This window comes from Sceloporus undulatus, chromosome 6 (genome assembly GCF_019175285.1).
Source record: "Sceloporus undulatus isolate JIND9_A2432 ecotype Alabama chromosome 6, SceUnd_v1.1, whole genome shotgun sequence".
NCBI classification, from domain to species: Eukaryota; Metazoa; Chordata; class Lepidosauria; order Squamata; family Phrynosomatidae; genus Sceloporus; species Sceloporus undulatus.
The window spans coordinates 129830518-129848702 of NC_056527.1; the positions used below are offsets into that span (position 1 = coordinate 129830518).

Consider the following 18185-nt stretch of genomic DNA (forward strand, 5'->3'; position numbering starts at 1 on the left):
TATTTTGTGTTTGTTTCTGATTAGCTTCCAAGATCAGATGGGATCTGCTGCCTTTAAAGTATTTAAGCTCCTCCATAGGGTTTGTGTTGAAACACTCTTTACTTACTCATAGGAATTCTGGGTTAATGTTGCAGCATCAGGAGGGCCAGGAAATCTCCACTCATAGTCTACAGGGAGCACCTTTAGGGTTGATATGAATAACTGAATGAGTGGGTCAAGGACCAGTTTTTGTCACTACGTAACCTACCGACTATAAATGGAGATTTCATGGCTCTATGAATCTTGCAAAATTCATTGACCCTAGTCAGTATCAGGATGAGGAGAGCGGCAGTCCGATGTGTCCTCCACCCTTACTATACACCCTCCGTTAAGAATTCCTACAAAGAGAGAATTTGGTATGTTTCAGCACAGGCAAAGCTATCTTTTTCTCCTTGCAATGCAAACCATAGCTCTTATTAAAATCATACAGATACTAGAAAGGAAATGTACAGGGAATGAGTTTACTAAAAACCCATTTGGACCTATACAGGTAAGACTGGCTACTTTGTTCCCTTCCAGGAGCCATGACTTTTCTTTTTTCTTTTTAATTATATATCTCAGCTGTTTGTAACCCATTGCAAGAAATAGAAGCAGTCCCTTTTTTTTAATCAAATGGCTTTTGTTAAGCAATGCCTCCTGGCGGCAATTTGATGAACACATGAAAACACACAACACTGGAAACGTATTAGAAAAATTAGTTTTCACTATGAACCCAGATTGACTAGTTTACTGTGGCAGCAATCAATCTGAATGACGATACAAACTGAGGGACCTTTTGTGATAGAACAGTGGAAATACTGTATATGATATTCATTGTAAGTACATGAACTCTGGAATTCTGACAACAATAAATTTGTCATTACATTTCTTTGAGGATGTCTTCCAGGTTGCGCTAAAGTCCTGTTTTGGTTGTTGTGTGTGTGACTTGCACATGGTGAGACTTAGTAGAGTTGACCCTATGTAAAAAGTATTGTCCCTGTGTACCTTAAATGCTTTATTAGTTGTTCCTTGCTCCCACTGACGCAAATTGCTAAAGTTATCGGCTAATTAGTGCCAGTAGGGAACCACATTAGAGAGATAAATGGTTTCTCCAGAACACAAGAACAGAGCAATTGAAAATCAAGTTTCAGAAAGCGCTAGGAGGAAAATTTGCATCTTGATTAAAGATGCCTGTAGCTACCTTTGGACTCTAAGGGGATACCCTGGGAATTCTCTTTGGGTGGACTTTATTGACAAAGAAGGGCTTTTATCCCCTTTTCTGTAAAAAGAGAACAAAATCAGACCTTGGAAAAATTAGGGTTTGGGGGCAACATCTCCTAGAACCCTTCAGCCAGCACTGCTGGCAATCATGGTAGTCTTAACAAAGGCCTGCTACAGACTGCCCAAATAATGCTGCTTCGGGTCTCTTTGGAGGCATGCTGTTTAAATGATGCATGCATCCTAAGAATCCAGAAGCTGCACCAATACTACACTCCAGTGCTTAGGAATGGAGTGTGGCTTTGGCGCGACCTCCGGACTCTTAGGACCCACGCATCATTTAAATAGCATGCCTCCAAAGAGACCCGAAGCAGCTTTATTTTGGCAGTCTGTAACAGTCCAACGTAACTTTCTCAAGCTCTGCAACCAATAATAAATGTGGGATTCACTATACTCTGTGAAAACCTGAGCATTTAAGCAAGGGCGTTGAGTTAGGATCAGTTACGCCAAGTGTGAGCAGCACTCTGCAGTTGGAAACTGTATTTATTTGCTTAATCCAATGTAATCCTTACCTTTCATTTCCACAATGGAAATTCAAGATTGTTAACAGCATCAAATTCAAAACAGTTACAGTAAAAGCTCATAAAAACTGGTTTAGACTGTGTTGGCTCAGCTCTCTTGCCTGTTGGTGCTTGCCATATAAACATTAGAAATATTACTTGGAAGGGTCTGAAGAGCAGTAGATAAGACAGCTATAATGTTTTGCCAGCATCTGTGGCTGGCATCTACAGAGAATGCTAACTTGGAAGAGAGTGGGTACAGTATATATGTACTGTGTGACCCTAAGTAAGGAGGAGTGATTCCCATGTTAATTTGTGTATTGTTCTGTTGTTGATGGCCTCCTCAGGTTAGGAGGATATGCAAAGGAGGATTAGTGTCTGCTAATTGGTGATCATTGTTTGCTGGGAAAGCCTCTGATCCTGAGTGGTTTCTCATTTGCATTTGCTGAGTCCTGGTTTTGGTGTCCTTCAGGACTGGTAGCCAAACTTTATTTACTTTGAGGGTTTCTTCTTTCCTGTTGAAGTTGTCCAAGTGTTCGATTTTATCTGGTTAAATAACACCATACTATCACCCAGGACTGATGAGAGAATGTAGCTTCAGTGAGTACTAGTCTGTTTCTGGATGCAATTCAAAGTGCTGGTGATGATCTTTAATCCCTCTATGATTTAGGACCAAACTTTTTGAAAGACCATAATCCTCTGTACTTCATTTGTTGAAATATTTCCATTCTGCCTTATATCCAAAGATGTGTCATACAATAAATATGAAAGATTGGGTAATTCTAACAAAACTATAGGACATGTAATGAGAAAGACACCTTTGCCCCCAAAAGAAGAAACTGGACTTATTCTTGTTGGACACTCCTATTACTGAACAAGTGCAAATAGTTTTTATTAACAGATTAAGGTCTAACTTTGGCCAATATTACTGCATGGCAAATCAAGTGACTATCTACAGAGATGAGGAAAAATACAGGCGGGTCTGGTCTCCACCCAGCAAGGTTATCTCAGGCAACCTAAGGGAGGGGAGAGGCCCATTTCTTAGAAAACATACTTGAGCCATAAATCCCACACACTGTAACATAAACTTTCCATATACCTCCATCCTAAACACAGCAATGCGAATGTTATGCCACCTTACTAAGTCTTTTCAGTCTCTATGCCATGAACTTAGCCTTCCTTCAACATCATTGTTCTTGTCACCTCCCAGGAACCCTTGGGAATGCTACTTTTCCCACACTTACGTTAAAGCATAATCTAAGATTCCACTCTGTGTTAGAGCCAACCCAAAGTTATTGAGAATGACACATTCCAAATAGGCACCATTTTTATACATGTGAAAGCATGATGGAAGACTATGGTTGTTATCTTCAGTAGGAACACTGTTATTTATATGTGCAAAAGTTACATTCTGCTACCATGACATGCTTGTATGCCACCCTTGTTGTAAGTGATTAGATATAACAGAAGCAAGCATATCCTCCAATTGCAACCAGGGTTCATTTGTGGCTGTGCCAAAACACAGCAAAGACAGAAAGGGATAGTTGACACAAAAATATAAAACATCTTTATTAGAATGGATCAACAACAAAGAACAATCTTCCTGCATGTTACCCAAAACAGTGTGGTTGTAACTATAAAATACAGTTGAAAAAGCTGTGCATTAGAGGACTTTGGTATCTCATAGCAATTTCCTTTGCCAAAAGCGATCCAAACCTTCACTTTAAAGTTTCTCTCTCGGAAGAAGTGTTCAGAAGCATTCCAGCCCAAAATATGGGTTCATATTGCAATAATGGGAAGAAAAATGTTATCATCTGAAGAACCTGTTTCTATACTTCATATTTCCACATTATGAGTTGTCTAGTTAGTCAAACAGAACAAAATCCCGTATAGCACCCACTTTTTTGTATTTACTAGTTCTTACCTAGCAATGTTTTATGGCTCATACTTTCACTTAAGTTCCTTTCATGTGAGTACTTCACCAATCCTGCCTTTTTAAGCACCAGCTTTCTTTGTCCGCAATAATGCTGTCCTACTGGTGATCACCTTTTTACAGAACATTTCTTCACAACCAATATTTCACAAGTTAGGTTTACAGTCCTTGGTGGAGGGAAGGCTTTGATACAATCCAACAATCTGGAGATTCTGTTAACCATTTCAAAAATTCCCAAGTTCTCTTTCAGGAATTCTTTGAATGAGCATGTACGGTAGCAAAAGTATGGACAGCAAGTCTTGTGTTTGAACCACCATCAAGAACATTACAAGATGAGATGACAGATTGCAGCGCCTGGGCATAAGCTGAAAAAATAATGAAATAGCATTAGGCTATGAAAGAGCATTAGGCGATTACTAGAGCATGGAGGGGGGAATATACAAGGAATGGAAATATATCATGAGGTTCCTGAAATGATGTGTACAAGAACAAAATATTTTTTCTCCCACTGTCATTAGCATAAGCCACAGATTCAGTAAGAGAATCTGGAATCTGTTTCTGAAATATAGCAACCACTGCACCATGTTTTCAATGAGAAATGCCAGCAAACAATTTCTGTAAAAGAATATATGTCTATAATGCATGTTTGTAGATTTAGGATTTGTCCAGTCATGTGTTTCAATAACAAGCTATTTGAGTGGCAATTTTAAAAAAAACTGCTCACATAACTTGAATGTTTTCAGATGGACCAACATTTGTCTCAAAGTCTCAAATGTCTTGAAATGATAGAAAACCTAATCCTTGCTACTTGAAGATATCCTTCATTCATTCTATTGTTTCAAGAAAAATTAAAGATATTAAGTCCACCACTTGCTTTTAAAAAAGTTAAACTCTGCAGCCTTTGTAGAATAGGAAATTTTCAATTTAAAGTAATAGATCCTTGGAAGACAGATGATGACACTGGATTAAGACATAACAATCATATCAAGAATTTGTGGAACACTTGTCAATAGAGTAAATAATAATATATTTTAAAAATAATCCACATAAGAAATGATCAATTGCGATTAGCAAGAAGGGAGTAATATAGACTTCAAAAGGCCAATTAAGTTACCTTTATGGTTTTTATAGAATACACAGTTGTTGGCACAACTATCTGGATGAGAGTCCCAGAAATCTGACCCACAAAAGCACAATGGAGGCAAATTGATATTATACATTTTGATTTTCTCCCGCATCTGGGCTCGCAGTGCTTCTGCATATCTGAAAAACAAAACACATGTACACACTCAAATTCACTTTAGTATCCCTGTTAAAGGTGAGTTACAACATCAGAATAGGTTTTACGGCTGACTCATGACTTGTTAGTAAATACAACAAATAAGGAGCACTGTTGCAATTTAGAAAAATCTGGTGCTCTTAAGATGTTCTCAAATACATTCCTCGAGAGCGCCAGTAAATCTGGTGAGTAGAAAAAGGAAGAAATATATATAGAGAGAAAAATATGAAAGTTAAGCAGTCAAAAAACAAACAGGGCTCTGATACAACCTGTTCTGGGCAAAGGCAAGGCAAAAGAACTGCATGGAGGAGCTAGGGGTCTAATGAAAAAGGCCACATGATGTCTTGCCTTGCTTAAGTGAAAGAAGAGGACAACCCTATTCTTGGATAGCTTTTTCTCTACTGTGACCTAAAAGCTAGTTTGTGAGATGCACACCATTATCTTCAGTGGGTGTTCATATAACAGAAGACCAAGATATGCAAAAGGCAATCTGCCGTATCAGTTATTTAAAAAAACAACAATAAAAAACCAAGGAACAAGTAAACCAAACAATACCCACAATCCAATAGGCCAATAATCATTGGTCTTCAAAAGCTTGGATAAACAGATGAATTCTAACTTGGTGATGAAATGGGGGCAATAATGCCAACTGGACCTCTAAGAGGAAGACATTCATGACAACAGTGCCAATGTGGAGAAGGCCCTCTCATTCTACATAATCTGTTTTTCTGGTGGAATGAAGGGGAGCCCCACTCCCCACAATTTACAGGAAGAGGTGCTTCCTCTTAAGTACTGAGGTGGACTAATAGCTATCATGAAGAAATGTGGCCTGCTGAAGTGCAGGCACTTTTGCTAGTGGTGCTTCCTGTCAGTGCAGTGTCTCTTACAGAGATATGTATGTCTACGAAACGTCTATGAAAAATAAAGGAAAAGCTATTGCCACGCTGGTGATTTACACCAAAACATACAGTTGGCCACTGTAGTAACAAGAAGCTGGAATAGATGCACATTGATCAGACCCAGCAGAACTTATAACATGTGATCTTAATTCCTATACCAGGCATTTTTGAACATAAAGAAAGTCCCCGTCAAATATTTCAGCTTACCGTGCATATTCCTTATTTCGCTGATGTTTTTCCACTACCTTTTCCCTATCTTTTGAATCCTCTAGTTTAAGATGTTCCAGTTTTTCACAAGCTTTTCCCTTGGAGTTAGCATCTTCCTGGGAGAGCCTTTCCTGTATCCCCTGTTCCTTTGCATGGTACTTCTCCATGATCCTTTGTTCCTCTATATGGCGTTGTTGCTCTTTTTCTCTCTTAATTCTGCAGGCAGAAGAAGAATTTTATTCAGTCCTTCAAAAAAGCCACTGGATTCAGGAATTAGAAGCTGACTACGATTCCACTCTCAGTTCTGCTGTTAAGTACCCTGTGAAATAAACTGACAACAGTAAACAGTGGTCCAAAGGGCATTCTTGTGGTTTCAGCATGGTAGAGGCTAGTAAACACAGCATCACTTTAAAAGCCCACCTCTGCATATCTCCTGGCATTTTAATACTATGTACTATATAGCACATTGCAGTGATTATTTTTCATTTATTGGTTTAAATTTATATCTTGTTTTTTCTCCTGGCAAAGAATCCAAGCCAGCTTACAAGGTATAGATAAAAGCCTATTAATAAAAAAGATAAAAATCTTCTCACCTCACCTATAAAAGTGTTACTCCAAAAGAAACATGAAGACCAAGGCTGCTGTAAGGTGGTAGCTACTGTGAGGTAGAAGTCCTTGGTTCAATCTCAGCCAGTTAACTTCTACACTCTCAGCACCCCTCCCTTCACTTCACACACAGCACATGCTTCAATGTATGGAGATAACATACCTTAGAGGACTAAGCTAATATTTCTGAATTGTCAGGAACAGCACAGTCTGAGTATTATCTGTTCAACTCTGCAGATTTTTGCCCCAGCTAACAGTTATTAAACTCTCACTAAGATGAATGTAACATTTTAAAATGTATAATAATAAAAAGAAGGAAGAGTAGGAAACCATAAAATACAACAATCAAGAAAGCTATGTGAAAGTGGAAAAAAATATCTAAGAAGTATGACTGGATGGTTCTTGTGGTCTCTTCCAACTCTAGGACTCTATGAAAAAGAAAAGCTTCCTAGAAAAGATAACACCATTAAAGGCTGTTAACCTAAACTCCCTTGTCAGGGTGGTTCCACATATTACGCGCTACTAATTTAAATAGCTTTTTGATTGTTTCCAAGAAAGAAACAGAAAAAACTCATGAAAAACAGCTCTATCAAGCTAACATTTACTGTTAAATCAATAAGAGAAAATAGGAAGGATGACAAATTTCGGACAATAAAGTACCCATTTTAAATGCAAATGCAGAAATAACAGGGTGAGATCCCCCCCCCCCCCCAATAGATAAAATATATTTGTACTGAGAACAAGATCTAGAGAAGAATCAATTTGGGGAAAAAAATTGATAAACTATGTGTGTATGTGCCTTTGTTGACTTAAGATGACCCTATGAATTTCATAGCATTTTCTTAGGAAAATAAGACCACTACTCAGAGGTAAAACCACTACTTAGAGGTGGTTTTGCCAGTTCCTTCCTCTGAAATATAGCCTACAAGACCTGGTATTAATTGACCATCTCCCATCCAACCACTAACAAGGGCTGACCCTGTTTCGCTTCCAAGATAAGATGGGTGATGGGGCCTTTTGGGTATTTGGGCCATGGTAAACTAGAATGAATTGCATACTGGATACAGCAAAATAATGCCACAACATTCTTCTGGGTTTATTGTGTTTTTTTTGTTTTGGTTGAAATGTGATGCTGTTCTTTTTTAAAATAAAAATTCAAGAAAGGGGGGAGTCTTACAAAAGCAGAAAAATATAGATCTAAGAAACATAAAAACACAAGCTTTCTATAAAAAAACAAGAAATGAGCAGGATAACACCAAATAAAGGTGTTAACCTAAACTCCCCTGTGATGGTGTTCCAGGTATTATATGCTGCTAATTTAAATTGCTTTCTAACTGTTTCCAAGCAAGAATTAGAAAAACTCATGGAGGACAGGTATATTATAAAAGCTATTAGCTGTGAGACTTAAATGAAACCTCCGTATGCAGAAGCAGCACACCTCCAAATATAAGTTGCTAGAAGAAGGCTGTTGCTCTCAAGCCTTCTATGAAGTTGTCAGTCTTGTGATATAGGATTGCTGGATGAGATGGAGCTCATCTCCTTCCTATGAAGTGCAAAACCAGCTTATAACTACTGCCAACTTTCTGAGACGAACTGAGAGGAAAAGTACAAGAGTTTTTAAAAAGGGAAAAATATTTGCTTAACAAAGCCTTACTGCCAAAGAAAGGTGACATCCACTTGGTAGCTCTCTTTTCCCCCTCTAACAATCTCCTTGAAATTCAATATTTGTACAGACTTTACTACAGCACCATAAAGTTTTCACTAGTACAAGTCTGTGGGAGCAAGGCCAGGTTAACTTGGTACTTAAGAACTAACTGTAGAAGATTGGCTCATTCCCAAATTGGAACAAATCCTGGTAAACAAGCACCTATTATGAGAGGAAAAATCTGTGTTGTTGAGAAATTACAGCTGTTTGAGTGCAATTAGCTTTTGTACTCAAGTGTGTTTTTTGTAATTTTATTTTTTTTTAAATACAGCCAATAAAATAAACTGCCTTTGAAGACTAGATCTGCTTGAAAATAAAAATATAAAAAGTTACAATGGCATTAAAATGCATGGTGAAATGACTTGCAATCCCCTCACTTGTTCTTATGTATGAACGTGATCACAGGCAAGAGACAGCAAGGCAGAAGTATAAAGATTATAGTTGAGCAGGTGGACTGAAATAACAGGCCATTGCCCTGAAGAGCTTCCATTAAACTGCACACTTTTAAAAATCAGTTACATGTTTTTTCCTTATTATAGCAAAAACATATTTCCTACAATTTTCAGTTTCTACACTGTTAACATGATCACAAATACATCCCTAATAAATTAAGGGCAAAGGGATAGAATACATTGAACACGTACTTGTCCATTTTCCTTTGGCATTCCTTCTGTCTTTGTTGCTCCTTTACTTGTTCTCTTTCAATATCCATGAAGAGTCTTCTGTATCTCAGATACTGACTTTGACGCTACAGGAAAAAAGATGTTTCAAACCAATGTTTGGTAAAACATAGAACCACAACTGTAAATTATCAGCATTCAAATGCTACCCAGCATCTGTCAGCACTTATTCCACATGGCTGCAGCAACGATGGAGGTCATTACAGCCAAGTTCTTTCCCCTGACTCTTCCACTTAAACCAACCACTATTTGGCTCTTCCTTTCCCTGAACACATGGCCTCAGTGGTCATTCCATCTAAACATGAAACAGTTATATCAGTGAAGACTTAATGACTGATGGATCTGCTCATTTTGCTACTCCCCTCGTACCCTTTATCCTTTTGTTTCCCTGAGAGCCTCTGGCCTGAACTCCATTTTCTTAATTGTTCTGGTGGCAGAAAAGTAATTTCTTCAAATTAACATTTTAAAGAGATTAATCAATCCAGAATCACTTAGAACAGAAGATTTTGTTACTGGTCTAAGTCCCAAAGAGTCTAAAATGTCAACTAGGAAAGAGCTTCCTTTCATTCCTCCTGCAAATCATACCACACTATCTTATGATTTAATGAAAACTTGCTAGTGCTGTTTTTCAGTGTTATTCAATGCAAACACACTTCTAGAACTCAACAAAAATGGTTATGTATTTTTTGCACACTGCAACTGGAATTATGTCATTACAATTTATTGTAGGAGTTCACTTAGAAGGAACAAATGCCTTCAGAACCAGGTTTCCCTCTGCTGGTCATTTTGCTCAACTTCCATTTACGAAAGCTAAACATTCTAGTTTGTTCTTAAACTTGTGCCCTCAAGTCCAAAACTAGAAATGCACCATTGTGCATTTATTTACAACGTTGAATTAAACTGGGAACTAGCACTGTTCAATATCACAATTCAGATGTTACACAGCACCATTTCACAGTTTGCTACTACTTTTCTAAAGACGTAGGCATTTCCGATTTATGGTGAGCCTAGCATGAGGTTTTCTTGACAAGATTTGTTCAAACAAGGTTTGCCATTGCCATGGCTGAGCTGGGATTCAGACCCTCCTATTGAGAGTTGTAGTCCAACACTCAAACCACCATGCTACTCTGGCTCTCAGCGTAATACACATAGGTGTAGTTATACATACATACAATTGCCTTTCAGCAATAGCAGGTACATTTCTATACTGCTTCTCAGTGAACTAAGCACTCCCTAAGCAGTTTACAATGTGTAAGCCAATTGCCTGCAACAAGCTGGGTACTCATTTTAGTGACCTACAGAAGGATGCAAGGCTGAGTAGACCTTGGAGCCCCTGGGATCGACCTTGTGGCATACAGTATGAGCATTTAACCACAGCATCACCAGAGCTCACTTTTCAACATCTTTAAAAAATAAGCGGCAAGACAGAATTGCACATCTAGCCATAACATCACTGTCAGTTAACCTAAGGGTGCATACCTCCTTCTTTGACTCTTCTATCTCTCTTCCAGGCCAAAGTATCTGGGGAGCCCAATTCTCAGTACCAGATGCTGAGAAAGTTCCTTTTAATATCTCACTATTAACCTGAAAACAGTAAAAAAGAAGTTTCAGAATTTGACTTCTATTGAACCTTTAACATAACTAGGTGCTCTCCATCTGTGCTGGACAATAACACCTATCATCCTAGCCAAGATGAGTTAATGGGGAGCACAGTCGAAGGCGCGTTATATAACGGGCCTATAACGGGCCTAAGAGATCCAAGAGAGCACTAGCTTGGAAAATGGCTTTCTTCTTTGTTTTTGTATTTAAACATTTTTTAATATTGCATATTATGAAACATTGCATACTTTGTGTGGATATTACAGATATGATTCAGCCAAATTTAAACAGTTTCATACTCCACTGACTTCCATGGATCTATGAATTTTCTCAACTCTCCTACTTAAATTAAAGGAACTTACAACTGCTTAATTTTGTCACAATTCAATTCCATGTTCTGTATAATATCATAACTTTATTTATTTGGACACAGTGGAAACAACTGATGTTCAAGCAGGTGCAGACATGGTTATTCCTTTTCATGGGAATGTGATATAAGCTTAGCAAAAATAGAGACCAAAATAAAAAGTGGGATGAAGGGATTAAATCACTGTTTCCATACTTCAAGGATACACCTAAATCAGTTTCTAACTACAGGAAAAGAGATTCTATCTCAATACTAGGGAGAATTTCTTAACAGTAACAGCTGTTCGACAGTGGAATACACTTCCTCTGAGAGTGGTGGAGTGTTCTTCTTTGGAGGGTTTTAAACAGAGGCTGGATGGCCATCTGTTGTTGGTACTTTGACTGCGAGTTCCTGCATGGAAGGGGGTTGGACTGGATGCTCCTGTGGTCTCTTCCAATTCTATGATTCTATTATCCCATGTGCCTAAGGCCTGAAACACACGGGTAAAAAGCACCAGCTTCGGGCTGTATTGGGGGCTTGGCGTTTATACAATGCACACCCCCAAACCACCCTGAAGCCATGCTTAGGGCAGTCCAAACTCAGCCAGAAAAGGAGCAGGAAAAAACCTGCTTCTGCCAGGGGTCTGTTTATCACTGTTTATTACTTATTTGTCCCCTGAGTTAATAGTATAGAACCCGTGAGAAGACTCAACTGGTAAAACAGGAATAAGGTAATAAATATTTTTATGTTAACACACACACACACACACACACTCTCTCTCTCTCTCTCTCTAACTATAATGGAATAATTAAGGAGCATAATAATTTATTAGTTTTATAAGCAGATATTATAAGTTTAAAAGCAGTAGAAGAATACTACTTTATTTATTAGTTTGTAAAAGGACTATAAATATTTGATAATAACAAAAAATCAGAGGATGGGAATGCATCATGGGCCAAGGCACACAGCCCAGGAACAGCCAGAGGCAGCTCTGGCTCTGATCATGCCAGAACCACAGAAACCGCACAGCCCACTCCTAAAGTGGTCCGCCACCACAGTCCCAAGCCACTGTGGCCAGGAGTCGTTCTAAATTGATTCCTTTTTAGGCCAGCTTTTCCTGGCTTGGCACATGTTTGGCGTGGCTTCCGGTCACTTTGGGGGTGTTCATAATCTAAATGCCAAGCCCCAAAGCATCCAAAAACCACCTTATTTGGCCTGTGTGTTTCGGGACTTTGTGTTACGTTTTCTGAATTATGTGTTAATTGTTCTGTCTTTGTTATTACATGTTAATGTAAGTCACTTTATGTTTGTTGAAATTATTGTATTTTATGAAATTTAATAAAATTTATTTTTTTAAAAAAGAACCCATAAGAAGAGTAAGCTAGTGTGCCAAAAACCCATTAGTTGGGAACAGATATTATCTGCTGTTAAGCCAGAAACACATTAGCCCAGCTAGACCCAAGTATAACAGGGGGAGTCTTACTTTTTTAAACTCTATAATATAATTCAGGTCCTTTCCTTGATGTTCTTGATTTTGCAGTTCTGTGGGAAGATCATGGCATCCTACAAGAGGAAAATCTTCATCCACACCCTTTTCTGCATTTACTGAAGTTGTATTGCAAGATCCTGGCATCTAAGACAGATACAGGTATTATTTCCAAAGACTATGTACCATGTAAGTCCACTCTACTGAAAATGAAGTGTAAGTTAAGTTAAAGTAAATAAATAGCTTAAAATGTGTCAAAATGCGATATATAAATATGCTAAATCAATATGAAGACAAGTTGAACAGGTGACAGAATTTGAATCTTGCCTTTGTTTTGGGATATAGCATGATAACACGTCTGTAAGTTAAGTCATCCCCAAATCTCCATGAAGTGGGGTACATGAGAAAAAAGATATACACAAAGAAATGAAGAACTAACTCCTTCCCTTAACAATGTTCCATCTTCTCAAATCTGAAAACAAACAACCTTTACAAACCAACAGATATTTCTAACAGGAGTAAAAGCCTTTTTTTCTCAATATGGTGCCTTAAATCTATTCTCTATCCCGACAGGACAATCCAAATTGCACCATGGCATTGCAAAATCCAACTGCACCTTCAGTTTAAAAACGAGGATGATAAAGGCAGGTTCTCATTATAACAATTGTAACTTTCACCTGGTTATGTCACGTTGTAAAAATACAGGTAAGCTATCATGAGATAATGCTCTCATCGCTTCAAGCAATAACCTAATAGGAGGAGATAAGGTGACATACATATCAGAAATAATTTAAGTCGACTGTGTGAAAAGTCGTATTTTGTCAAAATTCACATACACTTGTTGGGAAGAATTTAAAGCCTCACATCATGCTCTAGGCAGCTACTGCTGAGGAAAGGAGGGCTGCAACCACAATGTATAAAAACTATTGGGGTGGATTTTACTGCTAACCTTGACTAATTTAGAACCACTGAATCAATGCAATTTCCCACTGTTCACCATATAGCCACTATTCAATTGGTCTACTCAAGTTGGGACTATCCGGCAGAATACTATTCTTTATTTGTTACAGTTATTCATAGCCCAGCCTGCAAGATTAGAGTTCTTTCAAGATAACTTACAACTAAAATAAAAATACTTGAATAAAAACTGATGCTTTTAATATAAACAATAAGGACTAGGGCCTGAGATGGTTTTCATTTGACTTTCTCCTGATCTAAGAAATGAAGAATATTGTTCATTATCATCACCTTTTTATCTGTACAACTCTTCCAAGCACCTCCTGGAAGCTCTGGAGGAGCATCACCTGACGCAGATTTCCGTGAAGCCAGTCTGTGACGGACAGCCTGTTGTACTGTCTTCTTTACCTTTGGAAAGATATATAAAGGGCAAGACAAAGAGTTGAGCTTTAAGAATGGGGTGGTGTTTGATTGTCCTTTGACTTTCACCTTCTCAAGAAAGAGATAAAAGAAATATTGATTTTTGGGGGACAGTTTTGCTAACTGGTTAACACAGATTGAGTATTTGGTTTTCAGGAAAGTCAAAGAAAGCAATGCTAAAATTGTTATTAATCTACTTTAAAAAAATCCCAACACTCAAAGTTTGCCATTGCCACCCTCTGAGGCTGAGAGAGTGTGACTTGCCCAAGGTTACCCAGTGGGTTTCATGGCTCAGCAGGGATTAGAACCCTGGCCTCCAGAGTCAGTCCAACACGCAAACCACTATGCCACATCTGCTTAAAAATAAGGTTTGGTAGAGAAGCCAGCTTTAAAATGTTCCACCAGAGCTCAAGAAGTCATCAAGCAAGAACTTCCTAATTGTTTCAGTCCCTCAGCTAAAGAATCCATGTTCCTTTTCCAACAGCCCTTTGTCTGGCAAAAGAACTTGCTAGCCCATGAAAATATACTATAGAAAGCAATGGTAAACCCACTGTTCAGTGGCAAATAACACACACGTATTCATATGGATGGACAACATGGGCCAATATGCATGAAGAAGGAAAAACACCTGGGCAAGTGCAATAGGTTCTGCTCATTTCCTGTTGAATTTTCATTTCTTGTTAATGTTTGATAGCATGACCCTGAAATCACAAAAGCCAAATCCAATAAAACCACTTCCGTACCATGCTTGGATTTCTTCTTCTACTCCATAACTCCTTAGAATTTCTTGCCCAACAAGAGATTAAAATTAATGTATCAGTTTAGCATTAGTAAAAATGACTGCTCTCTTTCTCAGATGCTAAGCATAAGGAACTGAGCTCCAACAGAAGGAAATATGATGCTGTTGACAGTTAAGAATAGATGTTCAAAATCATACTATTGCAGAGAAAAACACTCACCGTTTTGGCTTGTGCTTTTTCTCCCCATTCTATCATGAATGTAGGTTCTTCCCCAGAGATGAGTTTGCTACCAGACTTACAGATGGAAGAATCAGTGCTGCATCTGTACAAACATGTGCTTTTCTTGGGTGTCAACTGCAATGCAGAATCTGAAAATCCTATTGCCACAGAGCTTTCTTTTAGAGCCTGTAGAACAAGAAAAGGGTCATAAGAAGAAACAGTCACATCCAAGCCTAGTTCAATGGAAGAAAGAACAATTAAGTGGTTTTGGTCCAAGACAATGAAATGCACCTTTTGAGGTCAATTTTATTTTAAGAGATACAGGCAGTTTGCCCAATAAAGCACAAAACATCTTATTTACAGTGGATGCTAGTAGTACTAATAACAAATTGTTTTCCTATCAGGTGAGAAGAGTGAGATGTGAAAACAGAAGTGAACTTACCAGAAAAATATTTCTCAGGCTGCAGTGAGAATAGCCTAAAATGTTCTCATAGGGCCTGTACAGACCGGCCAAAATAAAGCTGCTTCGGGTCACTTTGGAGGTATGATGTTTAAATGATGCATGTGTCCAAAGAGTCCAGAAGCCATGCCAAAGCCACGGTCCAGTTCTAAGGAGTGGAGCGCAGGTTTGGTGAAGCTACTGACCTCTTCAGATGTGTGTGTCATTTAAACATCATATCTCCAAAGTGACCCGAAGCAGCTTTAATTTGGCCTGTCTGTATGGGGCCATAGAAAGCTTTGCACTGGGGGTTGAAAAATGGAGGTTGAGGAACAGAGTAAGACAGGGATTGCCATCTGTATACAGTATTTACAAGCGGTGGAGCCAGATATTCAAAAACATTGCCTTACGGCTTCGTAGGACTTCTGCAGCTGCTGTTTTCTCCTCAGTTTAACACGTTGGTTCACCCTGTGTTTCACTTCTTCTTGAAAACGTTTTAGGCTCCGCTCTTTTTCTTTTAGTTGTTCTTTGTATTCTTTCTCAATTCGAGCTGCTGTGGACTAAAAAAGAAGAAGAAAGATTCGACTGTTCAGAATAGAAGAGATAGATGATCGACAATACACATGTTAACCAATTCCTGGCCAAAACAATTAGATGGCTCGGTAGAAAGCCCGCTAATGTGTTACTGAAATTTTGACGAGAGCAGAAACATTTCAACAGGCAAACATTTTCTCCTTAGTACTCACAAAAACTGGGCTCTCTTCCTGCTCTGCGTATTCTTGGGTACTCTCAACCCAAGCTCCAACAGGAACCACATGCTGGGTCCTCTCTGCTAACACATTCCAGTTTACTGCTGACAACTGAGATCCTCTTTTCACCTTTGCTGTTCTCTGAAGGCATTGTGGTTGCAGCTCCTTCTTGGGTGGCAACATCTCTGCAACAGGTAAGCTTCAAGCCTGGGGCTTCTGGAAGGAGCCTCTGCTGAAATACAGGACAAGAAAAGGAGAAGCAGAAGTGACCTCCTTTTATTTCTCTCTTCTTTAGCAGAAGCATAAGGAATACAGGGAGATAGATGATCATGGAACAGATCTGATCGTGATCATTATTGTGATGTTTGCCATTATGAGGCATATGCCTTTTCCGTGTGTATCTATTTGATGACTGGTTTGATTAGCCTTGTTTTGAAATGTTTAGTTGCTGGTATGGGTTTCCACTTGCTTTGCAAAGTAACTAACTAACTAATAGACGCTGTCTATCCCATGTCTTCAATTCATGGGTTTCCATCCAGAGTCATAATCCAGCGCTTAAACCACCACATGTGTATAAAGTCTATTCTCCCACCCCTTTTTCTCTTAAACAATAAACCCTATTCCTAACATGTTTTCCTCTAAATTTAGTTGAATCATTAGTTATGGCTGTCTTGTCGGGAGCCTTTCCCACCTGCTGCCCAACCCACAGGGGAGCCCTCTCACCATTCAGCCAGGCTGAGAGAGAAGGCGAGAAGGGAAGACCAGCAGCCTTCCTAATAGGCCAGATCCATTGGGACTTTGCCACTCTCATTCAACTGTATTCCGGTCAAGTCCATCAGGCTGAAGAAGAGAGCCAAAAGGAAAAAAGGACTGCTGGAGGTGATGGGTTCACAACCTGAGTTTGTCTCTTGAAGTGGCCACTCCTGCTTGGCAGAGGAGCTGCAACTGACCAAAGGACTAAAGATGTAACTCAAAAGAGGAGGCTGCTGCTTCCTTGGCTCCTGCTCAGGGCCCCAAAACAGTTCTGATGGGAAACGTTGCTTGCGCCTGAAATAACCCAAAGAGGAGCAAGGAGAGGCAGCGCTCTCCACACAATCCTCCTTCAGAATCAACATCCCTATACAGTTTCTGCTCCAACCCAATGGGAGACCATGGGCAAGTCATAGAATCGTAGAGAGGAAGAGACCCCCAAAAGGGCCCTGATCCAGCCCAACCCCCTTCTGCCATGCAGGAACTCTCCATCAAAGCATCCCCATTGACAGAAGGCCATCCAGCCTCTGCTTAAAGACCTCCAAGGAAGGAGACTCCACTACTCTCCATTGAGGGAATATGTTCCACTGTCGAACAGCCCTTACTCTCAGGAAAGTTCCTCCTAATATTGAACTGGAATCTCTTTTGCATCCATTGTTCTGGGTTTTGTTCTCTGGAGCAGCAGAAAACAAGCTTGCTCCCCCCTCAATATGGCATCCCTTCAAGTATTTAAACAGGGCTATCATCATATCACCTCTTAACCTTCTCTTCTCCAGGCTAAACACCCTCAGCTCCCTGAGTCTCTCCTCATAGGGCTCTATGGTTTCCAGACCCTTCGCCAAGTCACACTCTCTCAGCCTGAAAAGAAGGCAATGGCAAGTCCTTCCAGAACAAGTCTTGCCAAGAAAACCCTTGTGGTGGGTCTGGCTTAGGGTCAGAGCTGGGCCCAAGAACAAACTCCAGCTCCCAGAATTCCATAGCAAAGAGCCAGACAAAGAGTTAAAGCGGTGCCAAACCGGGTCATTCCTCCAGTGTGGATGCAGCCTACGTCATTTCCGACCCTGAGCCGAGTTTTCTTGGCCATGGCTCTCTGGGGAAGGGTTACCTTTCTCTGAGAGGAGCCCTCTCTGCCTTGAGACCCTTCCTCAAACCCCACCCTCCCGCGACGCTGTGGCCATGGCAACCACGGCAGCCTCCTTACCGACGCCTGGCGCAGGAAGTGAGCAGCGCCATGGCAACCGCTTCAGGCCCCGCCCCCGACAGAAACGCTTCCCTCACCGGAAGCAGCCGCCTGACCGCCTCACTGAGAGTCCCCTTTTGCGCCCGCGTTCCATCCCGCGCCCAACGGCCGCTTTGAAATCTCGCGCTGCTTCCG

General features: G+C 39.8%; 1 protein-coding gene across 5 annotated transcripts; it reads right to left on the minus strand.

The window, feature by feature from the left end:
- Window positions 1-3340: 3340 nt before the first annotated feature.
- Window positions 3341-18168, minus strand: CCDC15 (coiled-coil domain containing 15). 5 transcript variants are annotated; one of them, XM_042477651.1, is made up of 11 exons: window positions 18012-18168; window positions 16190-16292; window positions 15722-15871; window positions 14873-15058; window positions 13785-13901; window positions 12534-12683; window positions 10585-10689; window positions 9070-9173; window positions 6115-6330; window positions 4844-4992; window positions 3341-4094 (listed from the first exon to the last, which is right to left on the minus strand). In XM_042477651.1, the coding sequence occupies exons 2-11, from the start codon at window positions 16241-16243 to the stop codon at window positions 3976-3978; spliced, it is 1350 nt and encodes a 449-aa protein (XP_042333585.1). In that variant the 5' UTR covers window positions 16244-16292; window positions 18012-18168; the 3' UTR covers window positions 3341-3975. The 5 variants fall into 5 exon arrangements, with proteins under 5 accessions (XP_042333585.1, XP_042333581.1, XP_042333583.1 ...); XM_042477647.1 differs by having other exon boundaries at window positions 16058-16292; XM_042477649.1 differs by having other exon boundaries at window positions 16058-16289; window positions 18012-18165.
- Window positions 18169-18185: the final 17 nt, after the last annotated feature.